At 38.7% G+C, this 19,094-nt stretch overlaps 1 protein-coding gene across 1 annotated transcript; it reads left to right on the forward strand.

Annotated features, from left to right (window-relative positions):
- Window positions 1–8,844: 8,844 nt before the first annotated feature.
- On the forward strand, window positions 8,845–10,849 carry LOC138893781 (uncharacterized). Its single transcript, XM_070178443.1, has 2 exons — window positions 8,845–8,986; window positions 10,413–10,849. Exons 1-2 carry the CDS (start codon window positions 8,845–8,847, stop codon window positions 10,847–10,849), a joined length of 579 nt encoding a protein of 192 aa, XP_070034544.1.
- The last annotated feature ends 8,245 nt before the right edge of the window (window positions 10,850–19,094 follow it).

Raw genomic sequence — 19,094 nt, forward strand, 5'->3', positions numbered from 1 at the left:
GAGTTTTGGATGGTTAACGGATCAATTCGTATTTAGAAGAAAACAAAAAGCTGAAGTTTCTGCCCTCTGATGCAATCGCACCTGCAAAAATTCCATCGCAGGTGCGAGCAAGAGCATATGCGAAAGTGGACTATGGGACGGTGGTCGCAGGTGCGAGTGAAATTCCGCACCTGCGTGAGCACAGATGTGGAAGGACGCGCGCAGAAGCGGCTTGCGCAGAAGCGCACACAGGCTCGCACATGCGGGCAAAGGCACAAATGCGGGGGTGTTTCCGCACATGCGGTTGGCGCAGAAGAGGCCAAGATGCCGCAGGAGCGAAAACCCCTGGGCAATACAAAAATAGAGGGGTTCCGAGCTTTTGCCATTTTTGGGCATTTCAAGCTCAGGTTGGGCGTTTTTGAGCAAGGTTTTCACGGGAAAACTTGAGGTAAGTACGTTGTGATCATTTCTATTCCATAATATTGAATCATCATCGAATAATCCGACTAGATTACATGTTTTTGACGTGCAATTGGGGGTTTGAACTTAGGGATTTGAAAATAAGATTTGAAGCTTTGGAGGTCGAGTTGAGGTCGGATTTTAGTAAAATTAGTATGGGTAGACTCGTGGTGGAATGGGCTTTCGGATTTTGTAACTTTTGTCGAGTTCCGAGATATGGGCCCCATAGGTGATTTTTGAGCTAACATTCGGATTTTGATTGAAATTAGCATTTTCTTATGGAATTAATTCCAATAAATTTTATTGACTGAAACGAATTATTTGTGACTAGATTGGAGGCATTCAGATGCCGATTTGCGAGGCAAAGGCATAGAAGAGTAAAGAATTTCACGCTCTGAGGTAAGTAACAGTTTTAAATCTGGTCCTGAGGGTATGAAACCCCGCAATTTTATGTCATGTGATTATTTTGGAGGTGATGTACATACTAGGTGACGAGCGTGTGGGCGTGCACTGAGGGGATTGTGACTTGGTCCGTCCCGTAAAACTGTAAAGTTGAATAATTTACTGTTAGCTATATGATCTTTATGTGTTGAAGAAATTTGACTATAAATCATGTTAGAAATCATGCTTAGGCTATGTGATAGTACTATTGGGACCCACATAGGGTACACACTTATTGAATTAATTGCTAATTTCTATCTTGTGCTCAATCATAATTTTACTTGCGTATCATACCTTAGTCTTTCTTGATATTTGTTGATGCATTATGTTATCTTTGTTTGCGCTGTTCTTTGTGATTTCTGAGAGCCCGAGAGACTAGAGAGGTTGAGAACTGAGTAAGGCCGAGGGCTTGTCGGTGAGGTAAGGATATTATGGCACGTGAGTTGTCCATGCAGCGTATTATAGCACGTGAGTTGTCCGTGCAACACTTGAGTTGTCCGTGCAGATTATGGCGCTTGGGCTGTAGGAGCCCCTCCGGAGTCTGTACACCCCTAGTGAGCGTAGGTACCTATTGAGTGTGAGTGCTGAGGGCTGAGAGTCGAGTGATGAGTTGGGTGACTGTTGCCTAAGAGGTTGTACTTGCTTTGCATTTGTTATTGCACTTGATTGCTTTCTGTCATTGTTGTGAAATCTCTGAAAGATTTTATATCCGGATTAGATGAAATTGAACTGTATAAAATTGATTTGACTTAAACTGCCGGATTTAAAAGCATGTCTATTCTTTGCCAGAATTTCTGAGTTGATTGTACTCATACTACACCCTGTACTTCATGTACAGATTCAGGTATTCCCGGACATAGCGGATGTTGATCATTTCACGCAGTTGATTTTCAGGATATTAATAGGTAGTTGTCGTGTTTCGCTGACCTTGTCTCTCTTTCCCTATCTCCTTGTTTACTGTATTTTGGTCTTAGTCTATTATAGACCTTATGTTCCAGATTTGTATCCATATTAGATGCTCATGTACTCAGTGACACCAGATTTTGGGGAGTGTTCATGTCACTATTTATGGGATTTTGTATTGTATTAAATTATTGTATTTTCAAACTTAAGAGAAATTGTGATTTATCGAGATTTTTGGTTTGCCTAGTATCGAGATAGGCGCCATCACGACAGGTTGGGATTTTGGGTCGTGACATCTCCGCTCAAAGAAAGCGCACCCAAAGTAAAGAGATACGTGATAAAGTATGTAAAACCTTCCTTGGGAAGGGTCACTCACTCCGATAGATCACGAGCAATGATTTCCAACCCATTACAGCGGCAGTCCTCCTACACAACAGGAATACTAGAAGGACGAATGAAAGAAAGGTACCTACTAACAGCCCATGTACGAGGGTTAGCAACAGGAAATTTCTCCTCAACATCCTTCGAAGTACTAAGTCTTCTTGGGATAATGGAACCCACTATTGGTGGAACGGAATCCTCGGTCTTGTTCTTATTCTTTGAACAACATGTTTAGAGGAAGAAGCCATTGAAAAAGGAAATGAAAAAGGTTTTGTGTTTGAATAAAATTAGAAAAGGGATTTTGAAAACAAGGATGCAAGTCAAAAGCTCAAGCAATTATGAAACGCAAAGGAAAAGGAAGTTGCGAATAAGTAAAATTTTGGCAGCTAAATTCTTGGCCATGATTACTTCGATAATCGGCAAAAGTTGTGCTGAATCGTGGGATGATGCGTGTTCGGGGCATTAAATACGGAGAGACGTGCGTCTAATCAACTGTCAAGACCTTCAGAGGGAGTTATAGTAATCGTGCCAAAAATGCGTTTCTACCAACTTCCCGGTAATACAAAGTTATGTCACCGGAAAGGAGGGGGACTATCTGTATAGGGTAAAATATGATATGACTCATGACTGACTAAAAGGAGGACACATGGAATCTGAGATGGGATGGCTGAGGACCGAGTGCAGCCACTCTGCTTGTCACCGGAAAGGATAACGTTCATGAAGGTGGATTAAATGCTCTGCGCCCGGTGGCATTTACTAGGGAATATTCTGCAGCATTAAGAGCGACGATCCGTTCCAGAGAATTTGGCATTTATATTCATCGTTACATCTTCATCAATGACCCTCATAATTGGCATTAAAGGAGGGCACGATCTTAGGACCTCTTTCCCTAGGCATAGCTATAAATAGTGAGCTGAGATACCACTGTAAATGACACAAATTTTCTGGCAAGAACTTATACTATATTCTATACAGAGCTTTAGACAATTTCACTTTCTCGCTTTTTGATCATAATAAGGAAGCAAGTGATTTAGAAAATCACATGACATAATACTTTATAAAGTCTCAGGAGAGGTTCAGGTACCTGAAAATATGAATGAATAGATCTCAATGTTATGTCTTTATATAAAAAAAGAAGAAGTTGGAACAGATATAAAACGTTCGTCGACTACATCTATGATAACGCTAAATATATATGAGGATCTTAAGTCTGGAAAAACAATTCAAGTATATTTGATTTCATATAAAAGACATATAGTTTTGGACCTGCAGTTCAAACACTTGAAAGTATAAAGTCAATGGTGTGTGCAATCATCTTTATCTATCTTATATGTCTAGCATGACATAAAAACTTGATATGCATCTAAAGTCCATTCACATGGCTTATATGACTTAACTTATATGACAATCCTTGAAGGATTTAAATTGCTTAAACAATATAGATTTCTTGGTCATGAAGTACTATATCCTAAGTGCAATTTGTGCACATTTGTATCTTGTTATAACTATAAGCATGATAATGTGATAGCGAAAATCTTTACCCATATGTGAAGATCTTGAAATGATGATTTCAAGGTAAAACAAATTCGTTCAAGTTAATATGGCTGATTTGTTTATCAAATCTATACCAACAATTTTTTGAAGATGGTACGCAAGATTGGAATGCAAAGACTCAAATATTTGAATTGATGTTATCATTAGGGGGAGTTAATATGCGTTGTACTCTTTTTTTCCGTATAAGGTTTTGTCCCAGTGGGTTTTCCTTATAAGGTTTTTAACGAGGCAACCAAAAGGCGTATTGTTAGATACGTGTACTCTTTTTCCTTCACAAGAATTTTTTCCAACTGGGTTTTATTTTAGTTAAGGTTTTAATGAGGCACATTATCTGTTGAATAGACATTCAAGGGCGAATGTTATAAATAGAATTGTATTTAAGTTGAATGTCTATCTTTTAGAGAGATTTTAGGGTTTGTTACTTTGTGGCTAAGTCACTTTTTTCCTATAAATAAAGGACTCCTATTCCATTGTAAATCATCCCAAATCAATAAGAATTATCTCTCTACTTTTCTCTAGAATACTCTTCTTCTTCTCTTGTTGTTTCATAACAATTTGCTTTTTTTCTGCTTCTTTTTTTTTTTTGCAAAAATATGCTTATGTATATCTCATACTAAATCCACCTTCTCAACCTGTGCACGAAACGCTTCCTGGTTTAGATATGTAACCTTCCTGTTATATTTCTATAAGGTCAAATAAATAAGCGGCTTCCAAATTTGTTCTAAGGAGAAACTCTATGACTGAGTAAATGCTTGCTCTCACATGATTTAATATTTTGGAGCTATACTTTAAATAATTTTTATAATCTAATTTAGTGAATGCTAGTATTATTTGGTAATCTGAGGTCCATTTTATCACTGTCAAAAGTTGGTTAAGTTAACCAAAAAGAATCAGAACGCAAGGCACCTATTAGATGGTATGGGAGAGCGAAGAGATTTTTAGAGTCCATACACATATTTATATAATGAATAGAGGGAAGCAGTACCATTGTAAATGGTAGAGGCAATTGACAAGAACGCTACTCCAAATTTGTGTAGCAATGTACGAAACAAGCCGACTACATGCAGATGTATCGATTTCAAACCAAAACAAATTGTGTTGGAATATTGGTGTATGTAACTAACAGAAGTATATTAGTTGTTAACTAGTGTAGTTAGGACTGTGTTTAATTGTAACCAGGCTGTTAGAAGTATAGTTAGGAGCTGAAGTCGCTAAATATACTCTTTTGATTGTACACCGTCACAACCGGGTGAGCTTACTATTGCATCATATTCGGCCCAAAGTTCCTTCAACTTCGTGAAATAAGCTGAGACAAAGTTACTAAGCTTGTAAAATTGTAGCGATTTCTCGATGCAATTGAAAAATTTGCGCTCGATTCACTTTGTTGAAACTTTCCCATAAATCCTCCCATAATGAGTGAGCATCCGATGCATACATGATTCCACTAAGCAGGTCCTTTGACATTGTGTTCATGAACCAAGAGAGAACAATTGCATCGCAAGTCTTCCGGTCTTCATGCAATTCCTTCTTAAATAAATCCTTTTTGCAAGTGTTAGTAATAAACCCTAACTTTCGCTAGCTTAAAGTGCAGTACGCATTGCTCTGTGCCATAACCCGTAGTTTTCAAATCCGATAAGTTGAATTGGAATCAAAATCGAACCAAGAGTATTGGAAGGATGCACAAACAAAGGATGAGTGTGGTCGATTTTGTCATTTGCCATTACTAAACTCAGAAAAGAAGAAGAACGATGAATCTCATAGTGTAATTATGCGGAATTTCCAATCACTACGACTCTGATACCATCTAAATTATTGAATATGAGGTAGGAATCAAGAATGACTGGACTTTATGTGTGAAGTAGAAGATGATAGGGAAGCATAGAGAAGAAACTATAGAGAGACGAATTAGGGAAAATAGATTTTGTATAGCTTCTCTGTAATGAAGTTACACAATATGTACAAGAAGTAATTAACTAATTCTAACTAGTTACGGCTGTAATCGGCCATAGCTCCTAATTGTACTTCTAACAGCATGGTTACAATTAACCATAGTTCCAACTTATACGCTAGTTAACTCATCTGACTACACTTCTGTTAATTACATACACCGATAATCCAATAGTTTGAAAATGTTTGAATATTATAAACCAATTGTTTACCTGTAAAACGGTACAGTTGAATTTATACATGGTTTCTAGACAAGTGAACTAATTTGATCCTGAAATAATATAATAATCGAAGAAATACACAATACTTAGCCTTAGAATGTAGATGAAATAGCAAAGATGGTGATTCCGTGAACATGGTTTTCGAACACAACAATGATGCTGAAAATTATAATTTAATTTGTGATTGTGGTTGATATCTCTAATGAGATAGCCTAGCCGATCGGGTCGTGATCGGACTCCGTATTAAAGGTACGGGGTATTGATATTGAGAGTGATTTTGGTTGATGTCTCTAAAGAGATAGCCTAGCCGATCGGGTCATGATCGGACTTCGTCCTAAGAGTACGGTGGTATTGGTATTATGAATAATGGTATTATGAACAATGGTATATCGGTGCTAAGAATTACCAATCTGAAAATATGGAAATTTAAGTGAAACTTGATGTTTTGGTATTGTTCGCGACTTTCATTGATTTTATGATTATTCCTCCTTGTAATATTATTTGTTCAATTGAGAGGGTGTTTAGTTATACATACTAGTGTTTTTCGACAATACTAACATCCCTTTTGTCGGGGGCACTGCATCTTTAAATAGATGCATGTGGTTCCACAGCAGGAGACATTGATTAGTGATAGCAGTATACCTTATTCCCAGCTGACTTGGTGAGCCCTACTTCATCTCGGGGTCATGTATCTTTTGTACTTTATGTATTCTGTTTGAGGTATAGTCGGGGCCATATTGCTGGTATTATCATTGTATTTTTCTTTATCTATAGAGGCTCCGTAGACATAGTGTGGGTTGTATATTGGCGCTGGGGAAGCCAAACTCGTTATATTGTGTTTGAATTACTATTTCCACTTCAGATTATGAAAAATGTGTGTGAAATTGATACCTTAAAATGAAGTAACTAATGGTAAAAAATTGGTATTGCAGACATGATCACTTTATCGTTTGATTAAAGAAAATATATATTCTATTTATTCATGAATGAGTTTGGGTAGAAAGAAATCTAATAGTCTTGCTCGGCCGGGTTCACTCGGTTGAGCGCCGGTCGCGCTCCTCGGTTTTGGGGCATGACAAACTTGGTATGAGAGCCAAAGGTTTTAAAGTGTCTAGTATAGTCCTTATTATCGGTGTGTTGTCGATCACATATATAATTAGGATGCTACATGGGCATTTAGGAATAATACCCTTATTTCATGTTCTCGATCGTGCGATAAAGCTGATGGTAAGATTGTTCCTCCTTTAACTCGTGCTTTACTTTAACTTTCAGTACATGGCACCTAAGAAGAAGGCAAAAACTAGCCAAAGAGCCAATGTCACCCCAGGAGTGACAGTTGACCCTATAATTGATGATGCGGGTGAGTACCCGAGGAGTGAGAATATTCCTCCAGTTACTACACTGCCTGACTCTACTACAACTGATCAGACCGCACATGTCCCTACACCTACTGAGGGGGCAATGGTCCCTCCAACTGATATACCATTTCCACCTCCAGTTCCAGCTTCTGATCCTGGTGTTTCTGATGTTGATCTTAGGGGATCCATACAGATGTTGGCTCAGATAGTGGCATCCCAGTCCTAGAGATTAAATGCTGCACCCACTTATTCCAGTCATCCAGGGGATTCTACTAGTTCTAGGGTGAATAGGTTTCTCCAGTTGGATCCTCCAGTATTCACGGGTACTAACCCAGAGGAGGATCCCCAGGACTTTATTGATGAGATGCACAAGACTCTTTAAGTTATGCGTGCTACTGAGACCGAGGCAGTGGAATTGGCCTCCTACCACCTGAAAGAGGTAGCATATTCTTGGTTCGAACTATGGGAGGAGTCACGTGAAGAAGGGAGCCCTCTGGCGAGGTGGGGTGAGTTTGCCGATGCCTTCATTGATTATTTCTTGCCTGCCGAGACTAAGGCAGCCCGTGCTGCTGAGTTTGAGAACTTGAGGCAAGATAGCCTGAGTGTGTGGGATTACCATATGAGATTCGCGTACCTGTCTAAGAATACTATTTACATGCTGCCCACTATGGAGGCTAGAGTGCGCCGATTTGTACATGGACTTAGTCCCTTGGTAATTAATGAGGCCGCTACAACAGCCTTGAATTCTGATATGAACTATGGAAAGATGGTGGCATTCGCTCAAGCCACAAAGACCCGCAAATTGAGGAACAAAATAGAGCGAGATGGTAGTAATAAGGCCTTGTCTGCGGGCAACTTTGGTGGTTCTTCTATTGGTGGCAATTCAACATTCAGGGAAGGGTCGTCAGGACCATCCTAGTCCTTTGCTCAGTCTTAGGCTAGTGCACCGCTATCAGGGCCCAGTCAGCAGCAGCAGTGGAACCATTTTAGGCCTAGTCGGGGCAACAGGGGCTCATATCAGGAGGGTCGTCATGGTGGTAGATTCCAGCAGCAGATGAGGGCCCCATGTCTTAGGTGTGGAAAGATGCATCTAGGAATATGCTACATGGACTTACCCATATTGATGCGGATTGAGGGGTCACATTTAGAGGGATTGTTGTTCGTCCCGCCAGGGTGAGGGTAGGGGCATGGCACAGCCAGCCAGTTCTACAGCTACTACATCTGCAGCACCTCCTCTAGCTCGAGGCACTCCAACACCCGCAGGGCGTGGTACAGCTAGGGGTGGAGCACAGAGTTCGAGAATATCCGGTCGTTTCTATGCTATGAGGGGTCGCCAGAATTTGTAGGCTTCTCCAGATGTTGTCACAGGTATATTGACTGTCCAATCTCATGATGTGTATGCTCTTATTGATCCAGGTTCTACTTTGTCATATGTCACTCCTTATGTTGCTATGGAATTTGGGCTAGAACCGGAATAGTTTCATGAGTCGTTCTCTATATCTACTCTAGTTGGTGAGTCTATTTTGGCCGTGCGGGTCTATAAGGATTGTGTTGTCACGTTGCGTGGTCGGGACACCGTGGCCAATCTTATTGAATTGAGAATGGTCGATTTTGATGTGATAATGGGGATAGATTGGCTTTATTCTTGTTTTGCCAAGCTTGATTGCCGAACCAGGACTGTTAGATTCGAATTTCCAAACGAGTCAGTTATTGAGTGGAAGGGTGATGATGTAGTTCCAAATGGTAGGTTTATTTCCTACCTTAAGGCCATAAAGATAATCAACAAGGGATGTATTTACCATTTATTCCGGGTTACGGACACCGATGCTGAGGCACCTACACTTGAGTCCGTGCCTGTTTTGAATGAATTTTCGGGAGTCTTTTCGAATGAACTCCCTGGGATCCCACCAGACAGGGAGATTGATTTTGGGATTGATGTGATGCCAGACACGCATCCTATATCTATTCCACCCTACAGAATGAAACCATCATAATTGAAGGAGATAAAGGAACAATTGAGAGATTTTTTAGAAAAGGGTTTTATCCGGCCAAGTGTGTCACCTTGGGGCACACCAGTCCTTTTGTAAGAAAGAAAGATGGGTCACTGAGAATATGTATTGACTATCGGCGGCTTAATAAGGTCACAATCAATAATAAGTATCCACTGCCAAGGATAAATGACTTGTTTGATCAATTGCAAGGTGCTAGGTACTTCTCCAGGATTGATTTAAGATCCGGGTATCACCAATTGAAGATCAGGGAGCGGGATATTCCGAAAACAGCTTTTAGGACCCGGTATGGGCATTTTGAGTTTCTAGTGATGTCTTTTGGGCTAACAAATTCCTCAGCGGCCTTCATGGATCTTATGAATCGAGTTTTTAAGCCATTTCTCGAATCTTTTGTGATAGTGTTTATTGACAATATTTTTGTATATTCACGAAGTCGAGAAGACTATGTCGATCATCTCAGGGTAGTTCTGCAAACCCTACATCAGCACTAGTTATATGCAAAATTTTCAAAGTATAAATTTTGGCTTGAATCGGTCATATTCTTGGGTCGTGTAGTCTCTAGTGAGGGAATTAAGGTTGATCCTCAGAAAATTTCAGCTGTGAATTGGCCGAGGCCTACAACTCCAACAGAGATTCGCAGTTTCTTAGGCTTAGCTGGATATTACAGAAAGTTTATGGAAGGGTTTTTTACTCTTGCCTCCCCATTGACGAAATTGACGCAGAAGGAAATTAAGTTCCAATTGTCATATGCTTGTGAAAAGAGTTTCCAAGAATTGAAAGCAAGATTGACTACGGCACCGGTGTTGACTCTATCAGAGGATATAAATAGATTTGTGGTATATTGTGATACTTCAAGAATCGGGCTTGGATGTGTATTAATACAACATGGGAAGGTTATAGCTTATGCTTCTAGGCAACTCAAGAATCATGAAAATAATTATCCAACACATGATTTAGAACTTGCGGCAGTGGTATTTGCATTGAAAATTTGGCGTCATTATTTATATGGGGTCCATGTGGATATATTCACAGACCATAAGAGGATTCAATATATTTTCAAGTAGAAGGAATTGAATTTAACTAGAGAAGATGTGTTGAGTTACTCAAGGACTACGACATTAATATTCTATATCATTCGGGAAAGGCCAATGTTGTGGCAGATGCTTTTAGCCAGAAATCCATGGGTAGTTTGGCTCACTCGGAGGCATATCAAAGGCCATTGGCCAAGAAAGTTCACCGATGGGCTAGTTTGGGAGTTCGTCTTGCAGACTCTAATGAAGGAGGGGTAATTGTGCAAAATAGGACTAAATCATCGCTTGTTGTTGAAGTCAAAGATAAGCAATACAATGATCCATTGTTGGTGCAATTGAAAGAAGGGATTCATAAATATAAGACCATGTCCTTTTATCTTGGCATGGATCATGGTTCACTAAGGTACCAAGGGCGACTATGTGTTCCAAATGTGGATGGTCTCCGGGAAAGAATTATGACTGAAGCTCACACTTCTAGGTATTCTGTGCACCTAGGTTCTATGAAAATGTATCATGATCTTAAAGAAGTCTATTGGTGCAACTACATGAAGAGGAATGTAGCGTAATTTGTGGCGAAGTGTAAAAATTATCAGCAAGTGAAAGCTGAACACCAACGGCCCGGTGGGTTGGCACAAAACATAGAAATTCTAATATGGAAGTGGAAAATGATTAATATGGACTTTGTGGTAGGATTATCACGCACTCCGTACAAGTTTGACTCAATTTGGGTGATTGTGGATCGACTCACGAAATCAGCACACTTTTTGCCGGTTAGATCTACCGACACAGCAAAACAGTATGCTCAGTTGTATATTAGAGAAATAGTCACGTTGCATGGCACCCTAGTTTCCATCATTTTTTATCGAGGAGCACAATTCACTGCTAATTTTTGGAAGAAATTTCAGAAATGTTTGGGTACTCAGGTGAATCTTAGTACAGCCTTTCACCCGCAGACTGACGGGCAGGCAGAGCGGACTATTTAGAAGCTTGAAGATATATTGTGCGCTTGCGTTCTAGACTTCAAAGGTAGATGGGATGATCATATACCACTCATAGAATTTGCATACAACAATAGCTATCATGCTAGCATTCAGATGGCACCATTTGAGACTTTATATGGTAGGAGATATAGATCTCCCATTGGGTGGTTCAAAATTGGTGAAGCAGCGTTGATAGGGCCAGACCTCGTGCATCAGGTTATGGAAAAAGTTAAAATCATTAAGGAGAGGTTGAAGACTGCTCAGAGTCATCAGAAATCCTATTCAGATGTTCGTCATAGGGACTTGGAGTCCAAAGAAGATGATTGGGTATTCTTGAAAGTTTCCCCCATGAAGGGTGTAATGCGATTTGGTAAGAAAGGAAAATTGAGTCTGAGGTATGTCAGACCGTAAAATATCATTCAGAGGATCGGTGAGGTGGCGTACAAGCTTGAGCTACCACCTGAGATGTCATTAGTAAACCCAATATTTCATGTGTCTATGTTGAAGAAAGTAGTTGGAGATCTGACACTCATTGTTTCGGTTGAGACTATTGAGGTAAATGAGAAATTGACTTACGAAGAGATTTCGGTTTCTATTATTGATCGGCAAGTCCGAAAATTGAGAAATAAAGGAATTTCCTCCATGAAAGTGTCATCGCGAAACCAACAGGTTGAAGAGGCTACTTGGGAGGCCGAGGAAGAAATGAAGAAAAATTATCCTTATTTGTTTAAATGACCATGTATTTATGAGTTGTGCTTTGTGAAAATGCTAAGAGTTACTTCTATGAATTATGTATCATTTGTACCGTTGATGATAAGGGTGTTCCTTTCCTGGTAATATGTCTCTTATGATGCCATGGTTGGTGTTGTTATAGTGTTATATTGCATCATCGGTTATGTATATGTTGTTAGGATTGGTTTTTGGGATTCTCTGACAGGTGGATAGGTCCAGTTTCAGGGGAGACTGTGGCGAAATTTTTGAAAATTTTGGAAGTTAGCCAAATTTTGAAACTACTGGTGTATGTGAACTAACATTGGGGCACATTGGATGCTAATAACAGATTTTGACCCTCATTCGAGGACGAATAATCCTAAGTGGGGGAGAATGTAAAGCCCCGTAAAATTTTACAAAAGAAAAATAATATTTAATGGTGACACAACTCGAACTCTTTGTGTTGAGCAATGCACTAGAAAGTAAAGAAAATGTTTTGGCAGCGAAATGCGTTTCTGCGGTATATTATGCGACCGCAGAATTACTCTAGGGGGCGCATAATGGCCGCAGAAGTAAGGCAGGAGAGGGTCAGTTTGGATGCCATTCTGCAGTCGACTATGCGACCGCAGAACTGTTCTGCGATTCATTATGCGACCGCAGAACAGGTCAGCGGGCTGCATAGTGATCGCAGACACAGACAGATTTTTGTCGGTTTTAGACACCAATTAGGCGACTGATATGCGGTCCGCATATCGATTATGCCATCACAGACCTTGTTCCGGAGCTCCATTTTTGGGTTTTTAAAACTCGACCCTACTTCGTTAAATACACGCTTTGGGCCATTTTTTAGCTAAAATCTGACATTTTAGAGTGAGAGAGAGTGCCCTAGAGTGAGAAGGTGTTCCTCAATAATTTCTCTTCAATTCTTGCTCAAATTTTGGAAGATTAAGAAGGGAAACTCACTAGGTCTTCATCTTAGAGGTAAGATTCTACACCCTAACCCTCAATTTCGAATTTTGTCTAGAAATGGGTAATTAGCAAGATAATATTTGGGCATGAGAGTTGTTTATTTTACATGCATGTGTTATAAAAGGGCGTAGGAAGATTGTTGAGCTAAAAATGGTAAAGATTGGGTTGTGGGATGATGGAATCCTCCATAAAAGGACCTTGAAACCTTAATGCACACCTAGTGTTCGATAAAATGCTCAAATGAGCTAGAACCATGTGCATCTTCCTAATTTTGGTTCAATTTGTTATATTTCTATAATAGATTGAAGTTGCTAATAATTCCGGAATATTTTAGAGTTTAAAAAAGCTCTATTGAGGTATGTTGGCTAAACTCTTCTCTTAAAATTGAATCTCACGATATTCATGTAATTTATGTAAGACCCGAGTGGTTCATTATAAAATTGGCTATTCCGAATAAGTTTGTGTTGAAATATATATGTTCAGTAAGTATCCTAAATGCTTTATTCATGTTATATTATCAATTGAGGATGTGTTCAAGTATGGGCTTTGCATTAATAATGTTTCGACTTCAAGTCAAGTTCAAACGAAGACTATTATGCCAAATTTTGTAAAATATCTCTATGTGCCTTAGACTCTTAATTGCTCACATTTGTTCTACACACCTTGATTTGAATTATTGTTGTTGGTGATGATGATGTTGATATTTGAAAGTGAAAAGGGTGAGCATAAAATACTAAACACGGCCAACGTGCCAAGAATGATTTTATAATTGTGGCCACTAGTGCCAATGAAATGAAAATATGTGAAAGAAGTATGAAATGCGATAATTGATATAAAAAGGTTGATGTCTCGAATAAGACAGTCTAGCCGATCGGGTCGCGATCGGACACTATGTCTCACACATGGTGGTGATTATGCTGGAAATTATAATTTAATTTGTGATTGTGGTTGATATCTCTAATGAGATAGCCTAGCCGATCGGGTCATTATCGGACTCTGTATTAAAGGTACGGGGCTATTGATATTGAGAGTGATTGTGGTTGATGTCTCTAAAGAGATAGCCTAGCCGATCAGATCGTGATCGGACTCCGTCCTAAGAGTACGGTGGTATTGGTATTATGAATAATGGTATTGTGAACAATGGTATATCGGTGCTAAGAATCACCAATCTGAAAATATGGGAATTTACGTGAAACTTGATGTTTTGGTATTGTTCGAGACTTTCATTGATTTTATGATTATTCCTCCTTGTAATATTATTTGTTCTATTGAGAGGGTATTTAGTTATACATACTAGTGCTATTCGACAGTATTAACGTCCCTTTTGCCGGAGGCACTGCATCTTTAAGTGGATGCAAGTGGTTCCACAACGAGAGATATTGATCAGTGATAGCAGTACACCTTCTTCCCAGCTGACTTGGTGAGCCTCACTTCATCCTGGGGTCATGTATCTTATGTACTTTGTGTATTCTGTTTGAGGTATGGTCGGGGCCTTATTGCCGGCATTATCATTGTACTCTTCTTTATCTATAGAGGCTCCGTAGACATAGTGTGAGGTGTATATTGGCACTGGGGAAGTCAAACTCATTATGTTGTTTTTGAATTACTATTTCCACTTCAAATTATGAAAAACGTGTGTGAAATTGAGACCTTAAAATGAAGTAACTAGTGGTAAGAAATTGGTATTGCAAACATGATCACTTTATCGTTTGATTAACGAAAATATATATTCTCTTTATTCATGAATGAGTTTGGGAAGAAAGAAATCTAGTAGGCTTGCTCGGTCGGGTTCACTCGGTTGAGCGTCGGTCGCGCTCCTCGGTTTTGGGGCGTGATAGGAAGCAACAACTGAAATAGGAAAGGGAGAATCAGCATTCTCCACTAAATCCATTTCTTCCCATAGCCCGCCCTCGGTTGGGGTTTTAAGCTCTCCAAATTAAGCATTATGTTGAGTTAATGAATATCGTTGTCTCCTTTGGAGGGAAGCCTCTTCATCACTGGCTTCCCCATCATTGTCAATGACCACAGTGGTTGCGGCTAGCTCAGACGTGGCTTTCTTCACTTTCTTATTTTTACCTTAGTAGAGGAAACATGTCGCCTTATTGGTTGCTTGTTCTCTGGCCGGGGACTCCATAAGAAGCGCCTGCACCGGAAGCAGACCTGAGGTCATCGGTCCAGGTGAGAGCCTTCTGCAACAACCTTGCAGCCTCTATGGGATTGGCCAAATCGTCCTCCTCAGGGAAGGAAACGGAATCCTGCGGGAGCCCTGAATTAAACAAAAATCTAGGGTTAATAATTTTTCTTATGTACAAAGGCATAATGAAGGGAGAGTCGATTTACTGTTGTTCTTAGACTTCCACCCGTATTTGACAACCAACTCCTTCCACCGGCAGGTCTCTGGCATAGTAATGTTCAAAATATTCTGAACCCATCGGCACATGCCTTCAAACCTTGGTGGTGTCCATCGAGTAGCTGAAATAACGAAAGTAAAAGGGTTAACAATGACATGGGACAACCTTTTTCGGAGAAAGAGGTAGATTCTGAAGTTACATGAATGACTCTAGGATTCGGGGAAAGACGGAGTTGTGGTCGGGATGATATCCCTGGTAGCAATTATGACAAACTGCTTCATCTATCCACGATCATTGTCATCATCCATGTTGTTAAGCAAAGCATGGTGGCCACGCTTGCTGAAGTTTATTACTCCCCCACGGAAGATTTTGGGGGAGTAAAGGTTCATCATATGTGCCAGGGTTAGGGGCTCCCTCGTTTCCAGGCATAGCCGCCACAAACAAGCCACCGTTCGCCACACCGAAGGGCCCAATTGATCCAAACAAACTTGGTACCAATGGCAAAACTCCAAAATCACAGGGTCAAGTCCCCCAGTCAAAGAAAATTGACCCAAAGTGAAGGGATACGTGTAAACGTACGTAAAACCCTTCTTAATGAAGGTCACCCGCTCTATCAGGTCATGGGCAATGATATTTAGGGCATGGTAGTCATAATCTTCCTTAACAGTAGGAATACTGGAAGGGCGAATAGAAGAAGAGTATCTACCAACAGCCCAAGTTCGAGGGTTTAAAGTAAGGAATTCTCTTTAAAATCTTTGGTAGTGTTCAGATGTTTAGGTATGATGGTGCTTACCGTGGGAGGATCAGTATCAACATCAACCTCTTTTTATCTTTGCTCCTCTTCGGACCTCCACCAAAGATAAGACCAAAGTTCTTGAAAATTTTAGAAGAAGCCATAATGATAAGGAGATGATAAAGTGTTTTGAAGAAGAACAAAGAGAGATGAAAGCATAAGGGATTTAAGTGCAAAGAAGTAAGGAAAGCTTATGAAATTTTTAGAATTGAAAAAAGAAGAATGAGGAGTATAAGTAAAGGTATAGGCGGATAAAAATGTGGCCATGATTACCTCAAGAACCGGCGAAAATATTGCTAAATCGTGGGGTAACACGTGTTCGGGGTATTAAATGTGAGGAGACGTGCATCTTATCAAGCGTCAGAAACATTTCAGAAGGGTTCAGAAAATATTTCGCCAAGAAAGAAATCTTCACCAACTTCTCGATGAAACAAAGATGTGCCACTGAAAAGCAGGAGGGCTATCTGTATAGGATAAAATTAGTTTATATTAAATGCTCGAATGATTACATGACACATGGAACCGGAGGTAGACGGAAGATGAAGAGAGTGAAAATGAAGACCGAGGACAACAACTTCGGTTGGTATCGGGTAGATCCCAAAGGGAACACAGTCAACGGAAGCAAACGAATGTTTGTCACCAGATAACATTTAATGAAGAATATTCTTCGGTATTAAATATACAGTCGTTGTAGAGAATTTTGGCATTCATGGCCTGCCGTTACATATTCATCAATGGCCCCCTTTATTGTCACTTAAGAAGGGCTTGATCGTAGGATCTTATTCCCTATGTATAGCTATAAATAGTAGCTTCAACAACCATTATAGGCATAAAATCTCTGGCAAACCTTATGCTAACTTTTTACTGGCAAGCCAGAAAATATAACTTTGTTATAAATAGAATTATATTTAATGTGAATGTCTATATTTTAGAGAGATTTTAGGATTTGTTACTTGGTGGCTAAGTCACTTTTTCCCTACAAATAGAGGGGTTCTATTTCATTGTAATTAATCCCAAATCAAACAGAATTCTCTCTACTTTTCTCTGCAATACTCTTCTTCTTCTCTTATTATTTTATAACACGTTATCAACACGAGATTCTAACTAATTAAGTAGAAGCTTTGGTATTGAGCATAATGATTGTCAATTATTCCATAAACTTCCTTCATGATTAAATTCTGGATTTAAGGTAAGTATTTAACTTTTTTCCCTTTTAAATTATTAAAATTCTATAATGATTTTAAATACAAGGAAAGGCAATAAACTTTGATTATAACTCTAATAGAGTTTGCAAGAAAGTATAAACACCCGAAGTGGTCAAATTTCTATGCCTTGCCATAATCAAATTCATGTATGATTATGGCAAAGAAGTGGAAACACGTTCCATTGAATTTGTTTCATTCTCATTCCCTTAAGAGAATGTGGTAGCAATATGTAATAAGTCTGAAAGAAGATAAAATTATTACCGTGAAGGTATCAATAGATGTGGACGTGGTAATAGACGAAATTATAATCGTCATCATTGTGGTAATGAGAATAATAAGGATTGTCAAAATAATCCTTCACTCTGTGAAATTAATGTTTGCCATCGATTTGACATGAGATTTCATAAAGCACATACAGATGACTATGGTTCATTCATGGTGTGAATGTAATAGCATGTGATTTATGAATACATATTCATTCTTGGAAGAATATAAACATGCTAGTGGTAGTGAATATACCACACTCACCTCTAGAAGGAGGTTTGAGATGAAATAGGAAAATAATTTCATTATTATGGCATGAATGGTCATTGATTACGTACCTATTGTGATTATGGCAATGTGATTATTACAAGGCAAAAGTTGCATATAATGATTTTGACCATGACTATAATGGTATAACTTTCTCCTTGAAAGAGATTTTTACCATATGGATGTTGATGAATATATGTGGTAGTACAAAATTAATTGAAAGCTCTAGAATAGCCAATTAACTATTTTGGAAAAATAAAATTGATTATCAATAAGGTATTGTATCGTAGTAAGTCTCAAAGAAACTTATTTAGTTTCTATAGTATTCACAAAAGCAGGTGGTTATATTGAGACTATAAATAAAGGAAATATTTAATATCTTCTATTAGTACAACTTGTAGCGGGGTAATATGTATGTAAAAAGCTACCCACTTTATTCTCTAGTTTGTTTGCCACAATAAAGTAGAAGTTTATTGATATAAAACTCATATCATAATAAATTTGGAGTTTATTGATATCGAGTTGGCGTAATTGGTTTAGTCATGTTAAATTAAGTATGATGTGCAAAAATAAAAGAGAATTCACATGGGTAAATATCGAAGAACTAGAAAGTTCTTTTATGAATTCTCTTATATTGTTTGTTCTCATTAATCAATAGACCAACTAAAATTGGGATTGAATCCCATGAATATGAAAATATCAAAGGTGAATATGGGTTCATTCACCTGCCATGTATACCACATAAGATGCATCTATGAGATGGTTATATGTGCGATTATTGTAACCTGCAACTTGATGTTTACGAGGTAACTTGCTCAATAATTTAATTTAGAGTATAATTTTTAGATTTTCTATTCAAGATAGTTCATCTTGATAAGTTGGTTTACATCACAGTTTGTTTGGCAAAATAATTTATTGAGTATTTTCATTTAATAGCTAAACTATTGCTTATGAGAACAAATTATCTATATCAGTTGATATACGTTATATACGAAAGTATTTTACATTCTTCCCTCACAAGTGGTTCAGGGTCATGAAACAAATAATTCCATCTTATTATTATTGATGTGCGGTATATATTTTGATTAACACCATAACGCACAAAGGTGAATTTTTAAAGTTTTGGAAGCAAGTTAGTTTTTCTAACATGATGGGGAGACGGGATAAACAGTTGAGAAAACGTTACTTGAAATGAAATATTATTTGTACATCTTGATTCTCAAATAAGATAATACTAATTTGAAGTTCATAAAAAGATAATTCATAAGCAA

The sequence above is a fragment of the Nicotiana tomentosiformis genome, chromosome 6, assembly GCF_000390325.3.
Source record: "Nicotiana tomentosiformis chromosome 6, ASM39032v3, whole genome shotgun sequence".
NCBI lineage: Eukaryota > Viridiplantae > Streptophyta > Magnoliopsida > Solanales > Solanaceae > Nicotiana > Nicotiana tomentosiformis.